The sequence below is a fragment of the Syngnathoides biaculeatus genome, chromosome 3, assembly GCF_019802595.1.
Source record: "Syngnathoides biaculeatus isolate LvHL_M chromosome 3, ASM1980259v1, whole genome shotgun sequence".
Taxonomy (NCBI): Eukaryota; Metazoa; Chordata; class Actinopteri; order Syngnathiformes; family Syngnathidae; genus Syngnathoides; species Syngnathoides biaculeatus.
In genome coordinates this window covers 22,894,015-22,912,336 of record NC_084642.1, presented here as the reverse complement: position 1 = coordinate 22,912,336, position 18,322 = coordinate 22,894,015, and the positions used below count along the sequence as shown (strand labels likewise).

General features: G+C 39.5%; 1 protein-coding gene across 2 annotated transcripts in view; it reads right to left on the bottom strand.

Moving 5' to 3' along the window:
- itfg1 (integrin alpha FG-GAP repeat containing 1) overlaps positions 1–18,322 on the bottom strand; it is a 172,149-nt gene that overhangs the window by 11,964 nt on the left and 141,863 nt on the right. For both annotated transcript variants that reach the window (XM_061814835.1, XM_061814836.1), the window contains exons 13-15: positions 11,993–12,036; positions 9,030–9,108; positions 1,368–1,492 (exon numbers count right to left, since the gene is read on the bottom strand). In XM_061814835.1, the coding sequence (XP_061670819.1) occupies positions 1,368–1,492; positions 9,030–9,108; positions 11,993–12,036 (248 nt within the window). The remainder of the gene's footprint in view (positions 1–1,367; positions 1,493–9,029; positions 9,109–11,992; positions 12,037–18,322) is intronic.

Here is an 18,322-nt window from a genome sequence, read left to right as displayed (position 1 = left end):
TATATACAACTATATATTTAATTAATTTAAAATCTTTACCAAAAACTGGCCATATGTGAAGGTCACTCTTTTCTGCGGTCTGCTAGTGGATATTAAAAGCGTGGAGCAGTGTGAAAGAATCCACCATCACCAACGGATTTCAAAAGGTTGGACTGCTACGTGAGGACAACAGCGCAAGCTCAGCGGTAACTGTCTCTCGAAATGAAAATGAGGTGGAGAGCGACAGAGAGACTGAAATGATGTGTGATGGTGATGTGCTGAGGCTCTTCAACTCCAATAATGAAGATGGCGACTTTCGGGCTTTCAGTGAACGGAGGAGGACGAATAAAAACAATGACTTTTCTGTTTGAGCTGTCTTACTGCCATTGGAGTCACTGTTTCTGTGTGAATATTGAATTTGACAAGATACGAATATGCCTTTTTACCCAATGAGCTCTGTAGTTGGGAAAATACAGTATATGAAGTCTTATATTTGAGTGAAACTTATGCCACGTTAAAAAACTTGGTTTTGAACAATATTTTATTAAAATAAATTTTCATCCAAATTTCAAGACTGATAATCTGTCGAAACAAAGTGTTATCGGTGCATTCCTAGTTTCAAGTTTGTTTCAAATAAGTGTTAATGTTTCAAGTCAGGGTTAGGGAATCAATTTGGATTAAAAAGAGGGTTAAGGATTAAAATTAGGGATTCAAAGGCAGTTTTTGGTTTCAATTCAATGGATTTGACCACTTTCCACCAAACTACAACTGGGTTCACGAGTTCATTATTGGCCATCTTCCACAATAAGTAACAGCAACCTCAAGATTATTTCCTCCACTCTTTGCTACTTCAACCTGAAAAGAGACTAATGGCTGTCTTCATCAAAATGTGGGACAAGGATCATTTTAAACCACAACGCTGTCGCCTCCTGTATTTTCTGTAAATAACTGAGGCATTAATAAAGTCTTCATCAACACAACATGACCATGGGTCAGCTTTGCGCTTCCTCCTCTTTCTCGTCATGAGTTCATTATACTTGCAGATGGCTGAGAGACGAGCTGCTTTGTTTAAGTGTTGGCTTAATAAAGGCGAGTGGACTTCTTGAGGCTCCATAGGGACGCCACCGAATGTGTAGGCAGGGGGAGAATTAAGAGGAGAACAAAATCTTTCAACTTGAACTTTGTATGTTTGAAACAATAAATATAACCTTGAGCTGAAACCCTAATTTGAGATCTGAACCCTAATTGTTTTCAAAGTGAATGTTACAATGATTGCAGCTTGTTTCAGGGTTACCGCCAGACGTTTTTTTTTCCTTTTTTTTTTTTTTTTTTACACGCCCCACACTATCACAGTGGTGAGCGACTGTGGCCTGCAAAATTCCACTCACCGCTTCTCCGGGCCGCCGTGGGATGCCGACCACCAAGTGGTCCAGGAAATTGGCGCTACGTCCTAAGCCCAGCACAATGTAGGGCAGCTGCAGGGAGAAGTGCGCTGACTGGCTCAACTGACCGGCTGCAGGAAGAAGACAAAATGACGGAATAAGAGAGAAAATTAAGTAAAATTATTTTGAAAAAAAAAAAAAAAAAAAAAAAAAAAAAAACCCAAAACATTTCTACCATTGTAAAAGCAGAATCATTTGGTGCAATTCTTATATTTGGTCAAACTGGATGCACCGATGCTGTGACCAGGAAATGTCTAATGCATGTCTCCTGCAATATTATAAGACGGATGGAGAATTTTAACGGCCTTGTTATGGTCTCTTAAACCTTACGACCTCAATGGCTAATTACATCAAATTAAACATCCAATGCAAATAATCTTTTATGAGCAGTGTCCAATCTAACTCTACTAGCTCTATGGTCCTTGTTTCACATCCTCCCTACCCTGCACCTTCTACCCCGCGCATCACCCCGTCAGCTGCTGTGTCTCGCCCACGCTGCCCAACTCTTCCAAGTGCAGCTGACATAAATCAACCTCTACGTGGTAAACAAAAATGGGAGGAGAGTAAACGAGAGAGAGAGAGAGAGAGAGAGAGAGGAGAGAGAGAGAGAGAGAGAGAGAGAGAGAGCGAGGGAGGGAGGGAGCCTGGAGGCAGCCAGTGATCAGAACTAATGCAAATGGACTACGCATTGCAAAGCTCCGCCTTGCTTAAGCTTCGACATTGGCTGCTTCCTTCCGGTCCGAGGAACCTCTGGAGGCTCAGGTCAAAAAACGCAGAAACAAACATGAGCGCTCTCAGGGTAAAACCATTAAATAAGGCTGCTACTCCCACAAGCAGGACTTGGTTGCTACAATTTTGATTTGAGTTTTTGGCCATTTCCAAGGGTGTCTTCAAAGACAAATTGGTCCTACAGATCTCTTTTAATTTCTACTAGGTTTTAACCATGTTCACTAGACAATGCTAGGTCAGTGCTAAATTGCAAAAAAAATTGATTTCAAACATTTCGCGATGGAGGATGATGAAGGTTCATGACTTGGCATAAAAGATGAAACTCCAATAAAATTAGCCCCTCCCACTCCCCCCAACTTACACTTAACCAAATGAACAGGTCCACCACAAGTAGACCTACAAAAGTCTCAATATTCCATGCAACAAAAATAGTTTAACTCTGCCATTTCGGTTTGTAACTGGCATTCATAAGTTGCTTTTACTCATTTCTAGGACTCCTTTGTAAGCCAACTTGTAATTGATATTTTGACTGAATTGCTACCACATATAAACGTGAGGCTTTATTGTGAAAAAAATTTAAGCTTTCGTCATTTCATGTGGGCATGGTCCCCAATTTCTGATTGACATTTTATGAGTCCCACAATAGGGACATTTGTACTTTTTCCACTTTGATGACTTGCTATAAAAGATTAAATGACAATTATTTCAGTTAGAAAAATCCACCCATTATGAGATGGTAATCTAGCCACATGAAACTGAGAAGGGATGGCTATCATGGTGAAATAAGTTTCAAGAACTCGTACTGACAAGACACAAAAAGTCTGGCATTTTGTTTAGAAGCAGCCATTTGTCCTTGATTTCCAGGTGTCCTTCAACGAGGAGCTAATCCTTGAGATTTTGCTTGATTGCTGCCAAGTATGAATTTTGTAAACTAGATAGATGGCTAACACTAAATATCACATTTTTAAATTTCCGATCGTTCTATGTGGATGAAGCATGCTGGCAAAATTTGATGACGCATCAGAAAACAGAGCTCTAAAATCTCGAGTTTGGAGTCTGGTAGGAATGTTTTTCAGGAAACTACTAAAAGTCTCAAGAACCCATGGTTAAAAAGACGTGAAGACCGCCATTCTAGTTTGAAACTGCCATTTGGGCTTGATTTCCAGGGCTTTCAAAGACAAACATGTCCCACAGACTGCGGCTTAGTTGGTAGAGCAAAAAGTCCACTGACTAAAGAGTCGGTGGGTCGAACCTTGGCTCTGGATGTCCGCTGTCTTAAGTGTCTTTAGGCAGTAGTCTGAACCCTAAATTAAATAAATTACTGGCTAAATGAGAAATTGTACTCAGTTGCCTTACCTGATTAAACAAATGAAGTTATTTTTTGTTTATATATGTATAAAAGACAACAGGTGATGTTGAATTACAAATAATTCAGAGTTTTCAAAAGCAAATTTCACTTAGCTAGATGAAATTAGGGCAAATCTATCATGAGAGGTTTTCGTGTTCAGTGTGGGCAGAGCAGGGCGGTGACATTTGATGACATAACGCTTCTTACAAAACCATTGTTGTGGAGTATAAAAGCAAAATTGTACATATATTTGCCCCGAAAGTGTCCTACGCTATCTGTATGGGTTCTATTTACATATCTATTTTTTTTAATGCTGCTTCATTTTGCTTGGCCTTGTGAATGGTGTGTGTATCTGTATGTTGATCAAGCAAGGCTGGAGGCTGGCTTTAGAGTCTGATTTTGTGTATGCGTATTGGCTAAAAGATGACAGGAAATGTGGCCATGGCTGCGGGAAAGCCATCTCACAACATGAGGATGCTGGATGCTGGCATAAAAAATGTGTGTGCATGTGGGTGTGTGATACATCCCAAAGCCAAGTCAGCGAAGTCTTGGCAGGGAGTTCCAGCCAGCACACGACTGATAGTCAACAATAGATCTCTTAGAAAGGTTTTTACCCTTCAGTGTTTATATTCAAGCCTTTATAATCCAAGGATTCACAGCGTCCTGAATTGAGAACAATTGGAGAATTCTTAGACCAACACACATTAATACAGGATAACATTAAATACCCAAGATCCCAGATCAGCCCAACAAGTCTCAAGAATTGTGAAACACACATAAAGGAAAATAAGTTGCAGTAAGTCAACACAAAAGAGATAAAAATAGGAATAGGAAATTGTGTTGATCAGTCGACTTCTAGTTCTAGAACTGTAGCTATTTCTGTCTGGCGTTTCCACATGTCCGTTACGGTCAGCGTAGTGGCAATCACTAGTGGTCGGATGAAAATAGTAGGGGTGGGACTCAATGAAAATAAATAAATTAGACAACAGGTGTTAAACTCAAAGCCCTGAGGCCAAATCTGGCCCACCGCCGATTACTGGCATTAACTTCCATGGCTCTTGCAAAAACCTGAACCAGAATTTGAAATTAACATTTATAACAAACTTGGTATAATGCTTTCCCCATATATATACACATACATATATATATATACATATATATATATATATATATATACATATATATATATATATATATACATATATATACATATATATATACATATATATATATACATACATATATATACATATACATATATATACATATATACACACACACACACACACACACACACACACACCACACACACACACCACACACACACACACGTACGCCTGAATGCGCACACACACACAATCAGAAGCAGCAGGTTCCTAGCAGCATTTTGCTGCGATTAAATGAGGAGTCAGGGGAATATTGGTGGGGAGGCCTTGGGCTACTCAGCTTCTCCTCCGCCGTGTGCACCGAGTGGAAACACACTGGAAAAATAGATGAGGTTGAATTACAACTAGCCAGGCAGCTATCATCCAAAATGCTCTGATGCTAAATAGTTTGCTGTTCTGCTTGAGAGATGTGATACACAGAGATAAGATTGTTGTCTTAATAGTTGCATTATATCAAAAAGGTTATGCATTTAGCCTATATTGCCATAGAAGAGGTTTGTGGTCTAAATACAACTATATACACGCCATTTCTAACCGAGCAAGCAACCAGACACACTCCCTAACAATTAGTGATGCTTTATTGTCATTGCACGAAATGACAATGTACAATGGAATTGGTGAGCTTCTCCTGTAACAGTGCATACATAAAAAGCAAAGTAAATATAAATAAAAATAAGAATAAAAATAAAAATACACGTGCAAAATGGAATGCATATAAAGTATTGCTCAAGATGTTGAAATCACTGTGCCTATGCATTAATAGTGTGGCTAGAGGAAAGATTAGAGTTCAGGGTGGTGATGGCCCTCAGAAAAAAAACTGATCCTCAGTCTGTTGGTCCTTGCTTTTGTGCATCTGTACTGCCTTCCCGATAGCAGGAGCTCAAACACCTGATAACCGGGATGTGTAGTGTCCTGAATAACGTTCTGAGCTCTGCTGAGGTACCGAGCACAGTAAATGTCTGCCACACAGGGGAGAGAGCAGCCAACTATCTTCTGTGCTGTTTTAAATGTCCTCTGAAGCCTTGCTCAATCTGCCTCAGTGCAGCTCCCGTACCAGGTGGAGAGACAGTATGTCAGAAGTCTTTCAATGGATGCGCGGTAGAAGGCTAGACGCTTTCTTGTGTCCAGGTTGTTTTTCCTGAGGACTCTCTGGAAGTGGCCCAGACAAGCTGACTGCTATTCTGGGTGTTGATATGCAGCTTTAGCTTTGCATGGTAAGAGTTTTAATTGCATTAGGTCCTGACACATGATCTGGTCAGCGCCACCGTCCACTGTCCTGCCAACACTTCGTCAGCGATAAGTGACCACTCCAGCAGTGGGGAAGCCAATGAAGCTGGGAGTGGGTTGATTGAGCCAAGCAGACCAGACCAACCGATGAGTCTCTGGGTTTGTTTGTACTGCGGTCTTTCAGGGCACCAGGTCGCCAGTTGACCCATCAGACCTACAAGGGGTTGAAGCACCTACCCAAGTCAGCAGAAACCTAGTTGTCCCATATCATCTCTTCACTGGTCCATAACTCTCTCCAGCTCATTCAAGGAATCCTATGGGTACTCTGATGTTCAAGGTACAACCATCACGACTCTAAGTAACTAAAAGCAAGAAAAGACTGGAACTGCAATGGGTCCTCTCTAATGGGAGACTATGTATAAAACCCACTGCATTAGTGGATTTGAATAAGGAATATTGAATACTAAGGCACAATCTCTTCCTCCACACAGTCCTTTGAACGTGGTGCTGATTTCCTTCCTATTTCAAATGTATTCAGTTATAGGCTTTATCAGGTCTCTAAATCTGAACACTGATACCTCTACTGACAAAATTAATCCGTTCCGGAAGTCATTTCGTTACTTGAATTTTTCTCAAGTAGAAACGCACTTTACATGGAAATAGCATCATTCGTTCCAAGCAACCCAACCCCCTGCTCCCACCAAAAATAAGCATTCAAAATGTACACAATTTAAAGAATAATTAAAAAAATCATATTCATTTGCGGCGGCACGGTGGGTTGTCGCACTTCTGAAGTTCAATCTCGGACCCGCCTGGTTGGAGTTTGCATGTTCTCCCCGTCCCTGCGTGGATTTCCTCTGGGCACTCTGGTTTCCTCCCACATTCCAAAAACATGCAACATTAATTGGACACTCTAAATTGCCCCTGGGTGTGATTGTGAGTGTGGCTGTTTGTCTCAATGTGCCCTATGATTGGCTGGCAACCAGTTCAGGGTGTACCCCACCTCCTGGCTGTTGACAGCTGGGATAGGCTCCAGCACTCCCCGTGACCCTCATGAGGGTAAGCGGTGAAGAAAATGGATGGATATTCATTTGCCTTTTGTGTTAAGCAACAAAGCGAAGAGAAGGGTAAGTAACAAGCAAAAGGCATTGTGGGGGACGGACAAGGATGAATGCATACAACTCGTCTACTATTTGTGCATTTCTTTCTAGTTGCAGCAGGTCTTGGTCCCTCATCCAGGGTTCATAGTACTGTTAATGGTACAACTACAAATAACACCAGTGGCAATAACGACGATACAGCTAATGACATTGCAGGCAGCAGCGTTAAAGGCACAGTTCCACAGAAACTCTTTCATAAAAGCTGAAACATAACCATTTGTATGTCCAAAAAGAATAACCACAACAAGAGGAGCAACATTTTTTTTTTTAAAACGTGGCTTCTTGTATCCAGCAGGTCACTGCATAGGTTACATCATGGTTTAAAAAAAATGAACGCCAATATTGTGCATGGAAGTAGGCCCCGGTGCGAACATAAAGGGAAAAATCATTGCAAGGCGGAGAAATCGGCCATCCTCTTGCATGCTGTCTTCCTACTGATGTAACGAGAAGGTGCTGTCTCAGAAAGATAACTTTGAGGATCAGGAAAAAAAAGAAGCTTAAGAGACTTCAGAGAGGGTTCCACAAGTTTCTAACACAACACAGCATGAAATAAGAAAGCATTTTGTTACAGCAAAGCTACATCCAGAATCCTTATGTGACTAATGGAAGTGAAGTCTAATGGAGATAAGAGATGGCTAATGTTTCTTTTTCCCCCTCTTTAAGCACTTGACAAACTGCAGTGGAGAGCATGGCTGGAAAAAAAGCGCATCCCACTTGTCAGTAAAAACTGTCCTCTGAAGCCACTTACAAATACAGTAGAAAATCAAGACTTTAAGTCCTTTAATTACAGTAATTGAGTCGATAAATCAGAATTAACTCAGTCTATTAGGTTTTGGGGGATCTGCCAACTCAATAAAATGATTCATTCCAGTATGTGGTGTTTGCAGTGAGTTTTCTAACGTGAGTAAATTATCTCAAACAACCAAATACCCCTAGTCAACGGTGAGTCAACTAATCCAAGTGAATAAACCAATTCAAGTTGTCAATTTGTGTCTGTATTGTTTCTGGTGTCAAGTCATTAGAGTGGTACGACCAAACCATCGGAGTCCAGTGTGTCTTCGGGGAGTTTGCCATGTCGAGTAAGTACAGAGTTAAAACAAAATAATGAGAGTGTGCAGTGTTTCTGGTGAGTCTGCTTAGGCCACTAAGTGAAGTGATTAAACCAAATTGTCTAAGTGTGGGGTGTTTCTGGTGAATCAGGTAACTGGTACTGAGACAATACAATCAAATGACTCAGTGGGGAGTCCACTAACTCTGGTCCGTCAACAGAGTCAGTGTACCAATACATTCAAGATTGCCTGAGTCTGCAGTTCTTCTGGTGAGTATGCTAACTAAGGTCAGTCAAAAAGTACAACCAAACCATCTGAATCAAGCATTTCCAGTTACACCAGTAACTCCAGTTAGTTTATTAACCCATACAGCTGTATCAACTGAGTCAATGGTGAGTCCTCTAACTTTAGTCACTGAACTGATAGTAATGAATATTTAAATCCACTGTTTCTGTTGAGTCTGCAAACCTGTATCAGAGAACTGAATCAGAATCTGTGGTTTTCATTGAGTCTACTAACTACAGTCTGTGGAATGAATGAAATGAATCAGCTGAGTCCTCAGTGTTTCTATTGAGATACTGCTCGAGTTAGTGAACTAAATCATCCGAGTTAAAAAAAGTTACAGTGAGTTCATTGACTCCAGTCAATTAACTGTTACAATAAGAATATTTGAGGCCGTAGTTTATGAGAGCACTACATTACTCAGCAAGAGGAATTTGGGGAGCAATATGTGGGGCCATGGAAACAACCTGTGATTCTAAATTCAGTACAAGTATTTGTATTAGGGGTGATTCAAGTACTTCACAGCTCTACGTTAATTTCCTTTCCCAATCAAATGTGCTACAGGTTAGGTTTAGAGTTTATATCCTCTCATTTGCATTATCATCAGGAAGTTTCTTCCCACCTGAATCTGGATGTAAGATACTGACCTGAGGCGTTCTTCAGGTAGCCGTTGGAGTCCACCGTGGTGTACATTACATATGGGCCCGGCTGGTTAACACCAAATGGCTGCAAGGAAAAGAAAAAAAACCCACAAATATCAGAAGAGAGGAGTTTTGTTGCATGATTACGTATCAAAATGTTGTCGAAAAGCTACAAACAAGAAGAATAAGAAGATGAGGAGGTGTGACTAAGAGGAAAAGAAAAAAAGACGAGAGGAGGTGATAGATGGCAGCGTCGGGGAGCACAAACAGCCACCGGCGACCTTCCTGGTGCTTTGACAAGTTGAGTGACAGGGAAAGCAAAACAAATGCTAGAAGTACCGACGTATTTGCCAAGAGGAAGCAAGCTGGCAGCTAGCGGGAAAAGCTAAGAAATTCTTTCTGCACAGGAAAAAAAAAAGCGATACGATATATATATATATATATATATATATATATATATGGGCGTTGTTAGGAACCTCATGATTAAATTTTACTTCAATTCTTTCGGCTGCAATTTGATTTGATTTGATATTGATTTCAATCCTCCAATTACTCAGTAACAAGTAGAAAGAAAAATAATTTAGAGCAAATTTCGAAGTATTTTTTATGCCATTTAAAAATAGTTTTTTTTAAGATAAAAGATTTGAAAATAAAAGAATACACATTACTTATTTGTGCATATGAGTACAAATGTAAACAACTTGATAGTTGTCTATAAACACTGTAAAAGTCGTAAATGATGGAGTACAAAAGTACAAAACATGACAGTTGTGTACAAACACTGTGAAGCTTAAGTGCATGTTAACCTAAATGTTCATTTTCTATTGAAGTTTGTAATAAAAAAAATATTTCTAATAACTTAATTGTGGATATGGACTAAAAAAACGTAAAAAAATGATGACAACTGTATTTAACAAGTGAATTGCATGAATACTAAAACAATGTTTTCTTTATGTACTAGTAGTGGATTGAATCGCTAATGCCAATGTAAAAACAAATCCTAAACCAGAATTTTCACATTTGAATCAAAAAGAGTCAAAGAATGAAATACATCTTACTTCATTCTGACAAGTGCTGCAATGCTCCCCACAGGCGCTGCCATTTTGACATACTGTGCATCGTTTTTGTGCATAAACGCATTGGAGCCTCACTGAGCTCTCCATGAAGTTTGTTAAAAAAACAAAACAAAAATAAAAAAGAGGTCATGACTGAAGGAGGATTGCGTTTATCTTAGCTCTCCAATGAGCACCACGGGTAAGAGGAAGCTGAAAAGTTGCCATTGCTAGAGAAGGCAAATGTGGCACAGTGGCGGAGTGGGAGAAAGTACAGCTAAAACTGGTAGGAGCTCGTGCGCCTCGATAGCCAAAAGGCCAAGTAGCAGCAGGCGAACTGGAAATGTTGGACAGAGGTCAGATTGAATCCTATGGATTAAGAATGGGGTGACATATGTGAATCAAGGCAGGTGAGTGAACACGTTTGCCAATACAATATATATTTACAAGACATTTACGTTATGAACTTGGTCAAGGAGTGAATTAAACTCATAAGTCAAGCCACAACATGTTAAATATCAGATATAACAATGACTGCACACTAAAGACAAAAGACAGTCTTTACAAACAAACAGAAAAGCAATCAATTTAAAGTTTGGACACAATGAGGATACACCAGGCTATTTCTATGCTTGTGTACATGCATGCGTGTGTGTGTGTGTGCGCGCACATGTGCGTGTGCCTGTTTCTCTGGATGATAATAAAGATGCATGTGTGCACCACAATCACCTGAGGCCACTTGCAGAAATGCTTCTCATGCAAAAAGACACTGAAATGCAATTTTATTATCATGTTGATCATATTGTGACCTAAATATCCAACCGCAGCACGATTTTGCGTATGCTTACTTAGCAGACATTACCACAGCAAATTTATACATAATATATGACAGAACAAACGTTTAAACTACAAATAAATGCAGCTACTTTTTATAAATATATATAGCAATTTATTAAAGTTAAATTATGACTATAAATTGTAAATGGAAAATCATTTATATTTTATAATAAAAGTACACTATCATCCAACAATTTGATCACAAAATAAATGACTAATTCTAAGACAGTCATTTGATATAATGACCTTCTTTGTACAGCAAGTGTAGAAAAGTATACATAGTTTCACACCTAAGGCAGGGTTGTCATACTCATTTTTGCCTTGGGCCACACAGTAGTTAGTTTTCCCTTAGACTCTTGGGTTTTAAGGAACATTGTGACTGGAATCATTTAGAGCACAATTGCCTCATCATATATAGTACACAAACAAAAAATATGGATATCAATTTTAAAACACTAAGTCAAGGAAAACAATTGTTCAAGTATTGTTCAATTTATTTAAAGTGGTTTTTCAACAAAAATGGTCAGAATCTGTCAATGTTAAAAGTTAAAGGAATTACCAAATTGTTGAGCTTGAAGAAACATGAAGTGATTTCATGATTTGTTTTCGTGGGCCACATAAAATGATGTGGTGGGCCACATCCCACCCCCAGGCCTTGAATTTGATACATGTGAGTCACAGGCTGTGACATTAGGCATATGTCATGCTATCCACAGAAACATTTTATTTTGGAAATTCAACACTAGTTGCAGATATGTGCTGCCATTTAACAAGTGTTTGAATGTAATGAGCTAATTCTGAACACACTAAATCCCTGGTTATAGGAGGGTGTGCACACTTGTGCAACTACTACCTCAGTTATTTATTTTTATTTCCTCTATCTAAAATATTTCATTTCCCACAATTTTGAGTTACTGGATATATATGTTTGGCCACCCCTTTGGTTGCAAGTCTTAAAATGATCTTGGTTTCATTTTCACAAAACCCTGTTTTTGCAAAATGTGACTTATGAAAACTTTTTACCTGGCAACACTAAAATTCTCATTTGGGCCCAACAAGGATGCGATCATGCTATGTTACCTTAATGTTTCCGGGACAGGCGTTGGAGCAGAGGCCACTGAGTACTGCAGAAGAAAGATAGCACATAAACACACACAAAAAAAATTAAAGGAACATATTCTCCATCAGCTACAACATGTAACAGACTGTATATTTGTGCAATGGCTGGATGTGAAGATGACAAACGAAGGGTGACAAACATGCACAAATGAAAGAATTAAATTACAGTACACAGTATGTGTGTGTCAAAAGATCAGATGGATTGCTAATCACTCATTAGAGGCGAGGTGACTTTATTAGTATGCTAATAATAAGGTCGCCACAATTGGCACGCCGCAGTCGAGCTAAATGAAGCGCCACTCTCAATTAATCAGTTCTGGAAAAGGCACTCCTGTTGAGAGGAGGTCTACTGGATCGGATTAATCAAACACCAATATAGACAGTACCACACAGCTGGGGGGTGGTGTAGTAGTCGAGCCTCGTACTGGCTACTTTCTGGTTCACAAACGATGATGTACATGACTGTAGCAGACAATTTTTATTCTGAAATGGGAAGAACCTGCCCATTGTGATTCAAAATTCAAATACAGGGAGTCCTCGGGTTAAGACTATCTCGACCTAAAACGTTTCGACTTTACAACGCCCATCCCTGTCCGCCATTTTATCTGGTTAATGCCTCTCTGTTTTTGTGCACTGGGAGTATCTTTGCATTTTTTTCCCTCCTTTTTAGACTTTATCGCCCCAAAGGAGAAAGCGGTGTCTTTTAGCAATGCTTCTGCAGCCAGAAGAAAATCCATTACCATGGTAACGAAGCTCAAGATCTTAAAAAGATAGGAGAAAGGAGAGACACCAACACCACCAAGGCTTCAGTCGGTCGACCATGGTGACAATTATTAAAGACAAAGCCTGTGTTTTAGCAGGGGTTCTGTTCCTCAGTCGGATATAATGTTCAGAAAACAAGGGTCTTTGATACTTGTCGAGATGGAGAGGATTGAGGAGCAGGTTCCTTCGCAATAGCTAAGCGCAGTCTCCCCTTCTTCTCCATCCACCTCTCAGCAGTAATGCTAAGTATATCATCTCGTTTATTTCAATGTATTTGTTTGCGATCCAAAGTATTTTGATGTAAATTCCGCCTTTAATGGTTCGAAACTCGAGTTAAATCACTACTCTAGGAAGGGAATCTCAGTCATAGACCGAGGTTCCATGTAGCTAAAATGACAAACTGTGTGACTTCGTATTTATCTGTCCATTTGTTAAGATTTATTCTTGCATGCAGGGAACAGTTACAATGTGCGTCATACATCAAGGATGATAGCTTGCATTAGTGCAGCAGCTTCTTCAGCCCCAACATTTTGGCAACTTTTCCAGCATTTAAAGATATTCACTAATATGCATGAAGGAAGAACTCCTCCATGAGGATGCCTTTATTTCAGTGGCAAGCGGCTTCTTGACTTCATTACATTTTTTTCCCCTTTACATTTCTATATGCAACAACCCATAATGAAAACAAAATTGTTTTTGACAATGCTTGCAAATCTATTAAAAAAATTCATGCTTAGCCTGTGTTTGGACATTATATTAAGAGGTGTGTGCCTTTCCAAATTATGTCATGATTGGATGTGGTGTTTAAAATGTAATATATATATTTTTAAAAAATAGGATGAAACAAAAAATGTAGTAAAAGTGAAGTGCTGTAAATACTTCTGGTTTCACGATAGGTGGCTGTGTGAAATAACAGTGAAGATCCTTTCTTTGTCTGGCATAAACTGGACAGACAACTATAATGTCATGTCATTTTGTCCATTTTGTTAATTTCGGCAGCTCCTCGACTGTGCCACACTGGGCTTTGATCTCTTTAAAGATAAAAAAAAACAACAACTGCTGAATGCTTTGATAGTAGTCCAATCTCGATCCATGATGCTCTTTACTTCTTTTTTGTCCACTTACATTAACTCTCTGGCTTAAAGTGTTTTTTGTACTCAACATTTCCTTTGATCAAAGTCCTACCCTGGAGAGTTGAGTTGTAAATAGTCTCAATGTATTCATATAAAACCAGGGTGAGTAATTCATTAGCACTCTCTTTAAAAGTCTACCGACACGTCAAGCATGATTTTTAGCATGTTTTTAGTTAAAAAAAAAAAAAAAAAAAAGGCAGCCGGAATGGACCCATCCGTTTTTTCACCACACGTTGTATATGGATTTTTGCATCTCCCGCCATGAAAATCCTCTCGAGGAATTTGTGTTGGAGAAGAACCAGGAAGTGACGATTTTTTTGCAGTAGCGGGGTTGAGTGCTTAAATTGGGTTTAGCTATTGTACTGACGAAAAATTGCTCGTTTTTTTCATCATGTCAGTCAAAATGCCGGCTCATCGTATTGCTGGATTTTCACACTTTTCCAAAAGACCAGGTTCATCGTGAAAATTGGATTGCACAGGTGCAAAGGACGAGACCTTTGTGGGTTCTAAAATGACAGGTAGGTGTGTATAAAGCTATTAAAAATAATAATAGTTGGGGGGGGGACTAATTTGTCTCAGAGTTGATAGCATATGTTATGTTATGAATTTAGAATAAATCCCCTTGGTCAAACTGGAAACATATAACAAAGCACGTAAGGAAGCATTGCGTTTAAAACAGTTCAGTCACACACACAATACAATACAAAACAATAAAATAGAAGTACAAAGACAGTTTAGTAGCGTGTAACATGAGCTAACTGGCTAACTAGATGTATAGTCACCAAACTCAAACAACTTCTCTGAAAGCAGTATAATATATACTATATAAAAAAAAAAGCTCCGTCGTGTCTGACGACGTAATCCTCTCAGAATGTAACAAAAGATCCGCTTTATATCGGTAGTGCCCGTTTACCTGTTCGTTACCAGCAGGATGAATAAAAAACAACGTCGGCGTCCAACGACGTAATCCTCTCAGAACGTAATAAAAGAGCCGCATCATGTCGCCGGTCGCCGCAGTTAGCTGCCGTTTCACGCGACGCGGAGGTGGATCAGGCCGCTGGGGGGGAGGAGAAAGGAACTCCTACAAGACTTCCTCTGAACTTTTATAGATCTTGGTCTTGATTGTTTAAACCCTTAAATTGGTTTTGACTGATCAAAGTTTTAATCTAGATTAAATCTGATTTACATCCAATAGACTTTACGGATTTGCTGTCTACATGTGTTGCATTAGATACATCAAAATAACACATCCTTGAAAAATGCTGCATGTATAATTTCATCAGGTGTTTATTCATATAAATATAAGTTGGTGTGCATGCTATGGCTGCAGCAGGCATGTGCATGAAGTTGAGTTTTATACTGTATGGGGGCATGACCATCAAGAAGGTCAAAATGAGTCCCCCGTCTTCTTCTTTTAAGAAGACCATGTCTTTAGGAAGTTGAGTCCATGTCAACGTTAAGACTTTAAAGAATCAACACCAAATCAAGACCAAGACTTAGAGGAGTGGCGAGACCTTTTTGAAGATTTAACATTATTTCAAAACCAAGGCTCTGAGTGGAGACCAAGTCTAGACAAAAATTTGCAGGAGTTGAAACCAAGAAATTGACTTTGAGAAGCCACGATCAAAACTTTGATGAGACCCAAGTCAAGAAAAAGATTCAAGAGAAAGTCTTCAGTGTGCAGGCAAGACTGACACTGTGCACAGAACAGTGAGGGATCTCAGTACGAGTGCTGCTACTCCTTTTCTTCTGCGGGCCTGCTTTTTTTGTACACGCTTCAGTCCAAAGCTGACACGTAACAAGTGAGTGCTCTTGGAAATAACTCAACGGGTACTAGCTCCAAGAACCTCGTTGCCGTCTCTTGTGATCAAACGCATTCGCATTTTGCTTGTGCAGCGCAACTCGACTGGCAGGAGAGAGGGAGTGCTATGAGCACTAAGGTGGGATTCAACAGGACCGTTTGGATTGGTGACTGTACAGTTTCAAGAGTATTAATTAGAGATGAAATTAGACTTTTGTGAAAATTCCTGAAAATAGAAATGTGAGTACTAGGGGGGGTCCAGGGGCATGCCCCCCCTTGAAATTTTTGAAAAAATGGATGGCTGTGGTGCATTCTAGTGATATCTGTGACCAAAATTAAGACAAAAATTGAAAGTAAAATTTCTAAGTCCTGACCCCCAAAAAAATTTGGGCAGAAGTTCCCCAAAGGCCAAGCCAGATTTTTTTTGCCCCCCCCCCCCCCCCCCCATGCCCATATTACTGGATAGCACAAAATCACATTTCTCATTAAAATATGCTTAAAATATGCCATCTTATCTCAAGACAAATGAATTAATTGAACTATTAAGTAAAAATACATCTAAAATTGTCATTTTTCCCCACATTATACATATTATAGTATAGATATAGAATATACACGAAAATATATCCTAGAATTTCTACACCGTACAGCAAAACATGTCAAAGAACTTGATCTGTAGTAATTACTATTAACTCTTAATTCTCAAACTTGTTACGTCGCGTTGTTCTGATACACTCGACCAGATTGCTCACTATCTTAGACATAGATCTAGTAATACTAATAGTATAATGATTCGCCTTTAATATTTTGATATATATATATATATATGTGTATATATATATATATATGTACACACACACACACACACAAACACACACCACACACACACACCGTCACTCACATTTGACTTAGTGTTTTGATTTGATTGTGATTAGGGATGGCCTTAAAATAACTTACTGGATTAATATACCATAACTGTAAAGTAAAAATAAAATACATGCACTGGCCTGTCAAGGAATAAACACGAACAGTCTATACTCGCAATGTTTTGAAGATGCTGAAAGTTTAGTTCAACATAATCGGCGTACGTGGCAACAAGGTAGCGATACATTGGAACAAACATTCCTGTGGGCAAACGTGACGTATTGTTGTGGGGAGGGGGAGCCATTGCTGCGACTGCCGTAAATACGAGGCAGGCTTGCTGGAACGCGCCTTTATGTGCATGGGCTCAACGTATTGGCCACACCTGAATCAAGCGACGAGGTGGATAATCGTGTAATGTTGTTTTTTTTTTTTTTTTTACGCCGTCACACCGCCTCGCAATCAACGCAATGAGCACCCCTGGTGTAACTGAGTTTCCTTTGACATGGCTCATAATATTAATGATTTTTGACGTAAATGCGCTCGTATTATGTGAAGCAGTTCAGAACATGTGCTTCCGTACATGCTCAGGACGGTTAACTTGCATTTCCCGTTTCCGGGTGGAAACCGGTTGCTTTGGAGCAAGCTCGTTTAGTTAACAACGTTTATGAAATAAACACGTAAATTAATGTCAAGACCACACAAAATAAGCGACGTCTTGAGAGAATGTGAGGGGAGGGGCGTTACTCTTACTAGTGTAGGTGCCACAACATTGCTACTTAATTTTAGGCAATTTTTCCAAAATTTTCCAGAGGAATTTTCATGAAAATTTAAAAATCCGGAATTCCGGGAAAATCTGGAGAGCTTTCATCACTGATTAATTCTAATGTGCAAGGAACAGAAGCCCCATTTACCCTGAGTAAAGTGTGCTCTAGGGAGCATTTTTATATGGGATAAACCAGGGGTCAAATTGCATCATTTGTATAATTAATTAATAAATTGTATAATACAAAGTATTTGGCGGCACGGTGGAGCAGCTGTAGAGCGTTTCAAATTTCTAAGGACCAGAGTTCCAATCGTGGCCCACCTGTGTGGAGTCTGCGTGTTCTCCCCGTGCCTATGTGAGTTCTCCGGGCACTCCGGTTTCCTCCCCCATCCCAAAAACATGTAACAATAATTGTACACTCTAAATTGCCCCTAGGTGTGATTGTAATTGTCACTGTTGTCATTCTCTATGTGCCCTGCGATTGGCTGGTAGTCAGTTCAGGGTGTACCCTGCCTCCTACCCGATGACAGCTGGGATTGGGTTCAGCCCTCCCTCGACCCTCGTGAGGAGAAGTGGGTCAGAAAACGGGTGGATATATTTATATATTTGTAAAGTATAAGGAGTTTTATTTTGGAAGTTTGCACCAAACTGGTCATGTAGCCCTTTATATGATCGCTGCTCATGAAGTAGCCCTCAGCCTCAAAAAGGTCTGTGACCCCTGGTATAATCTGTATATTTGTGTTTTTTTTTAATTTTTATGTGAAACATATTGTTTCATGTCTCTATCCAATAGCTATGGTCAGCGGACATGGAAAAGTCTTCTTCCCATTTTGTTATTGGTAAGTCCATTGATTTAATGCATGAAATTAATTTATAAACCTTTGAGAGATTTCTTTTACTTTGTGGAAGAAGCTTCACTATTTACTTGACAAACTCTGGCAGTTCCAGGGTGTGCTGGAGTGTTGGTA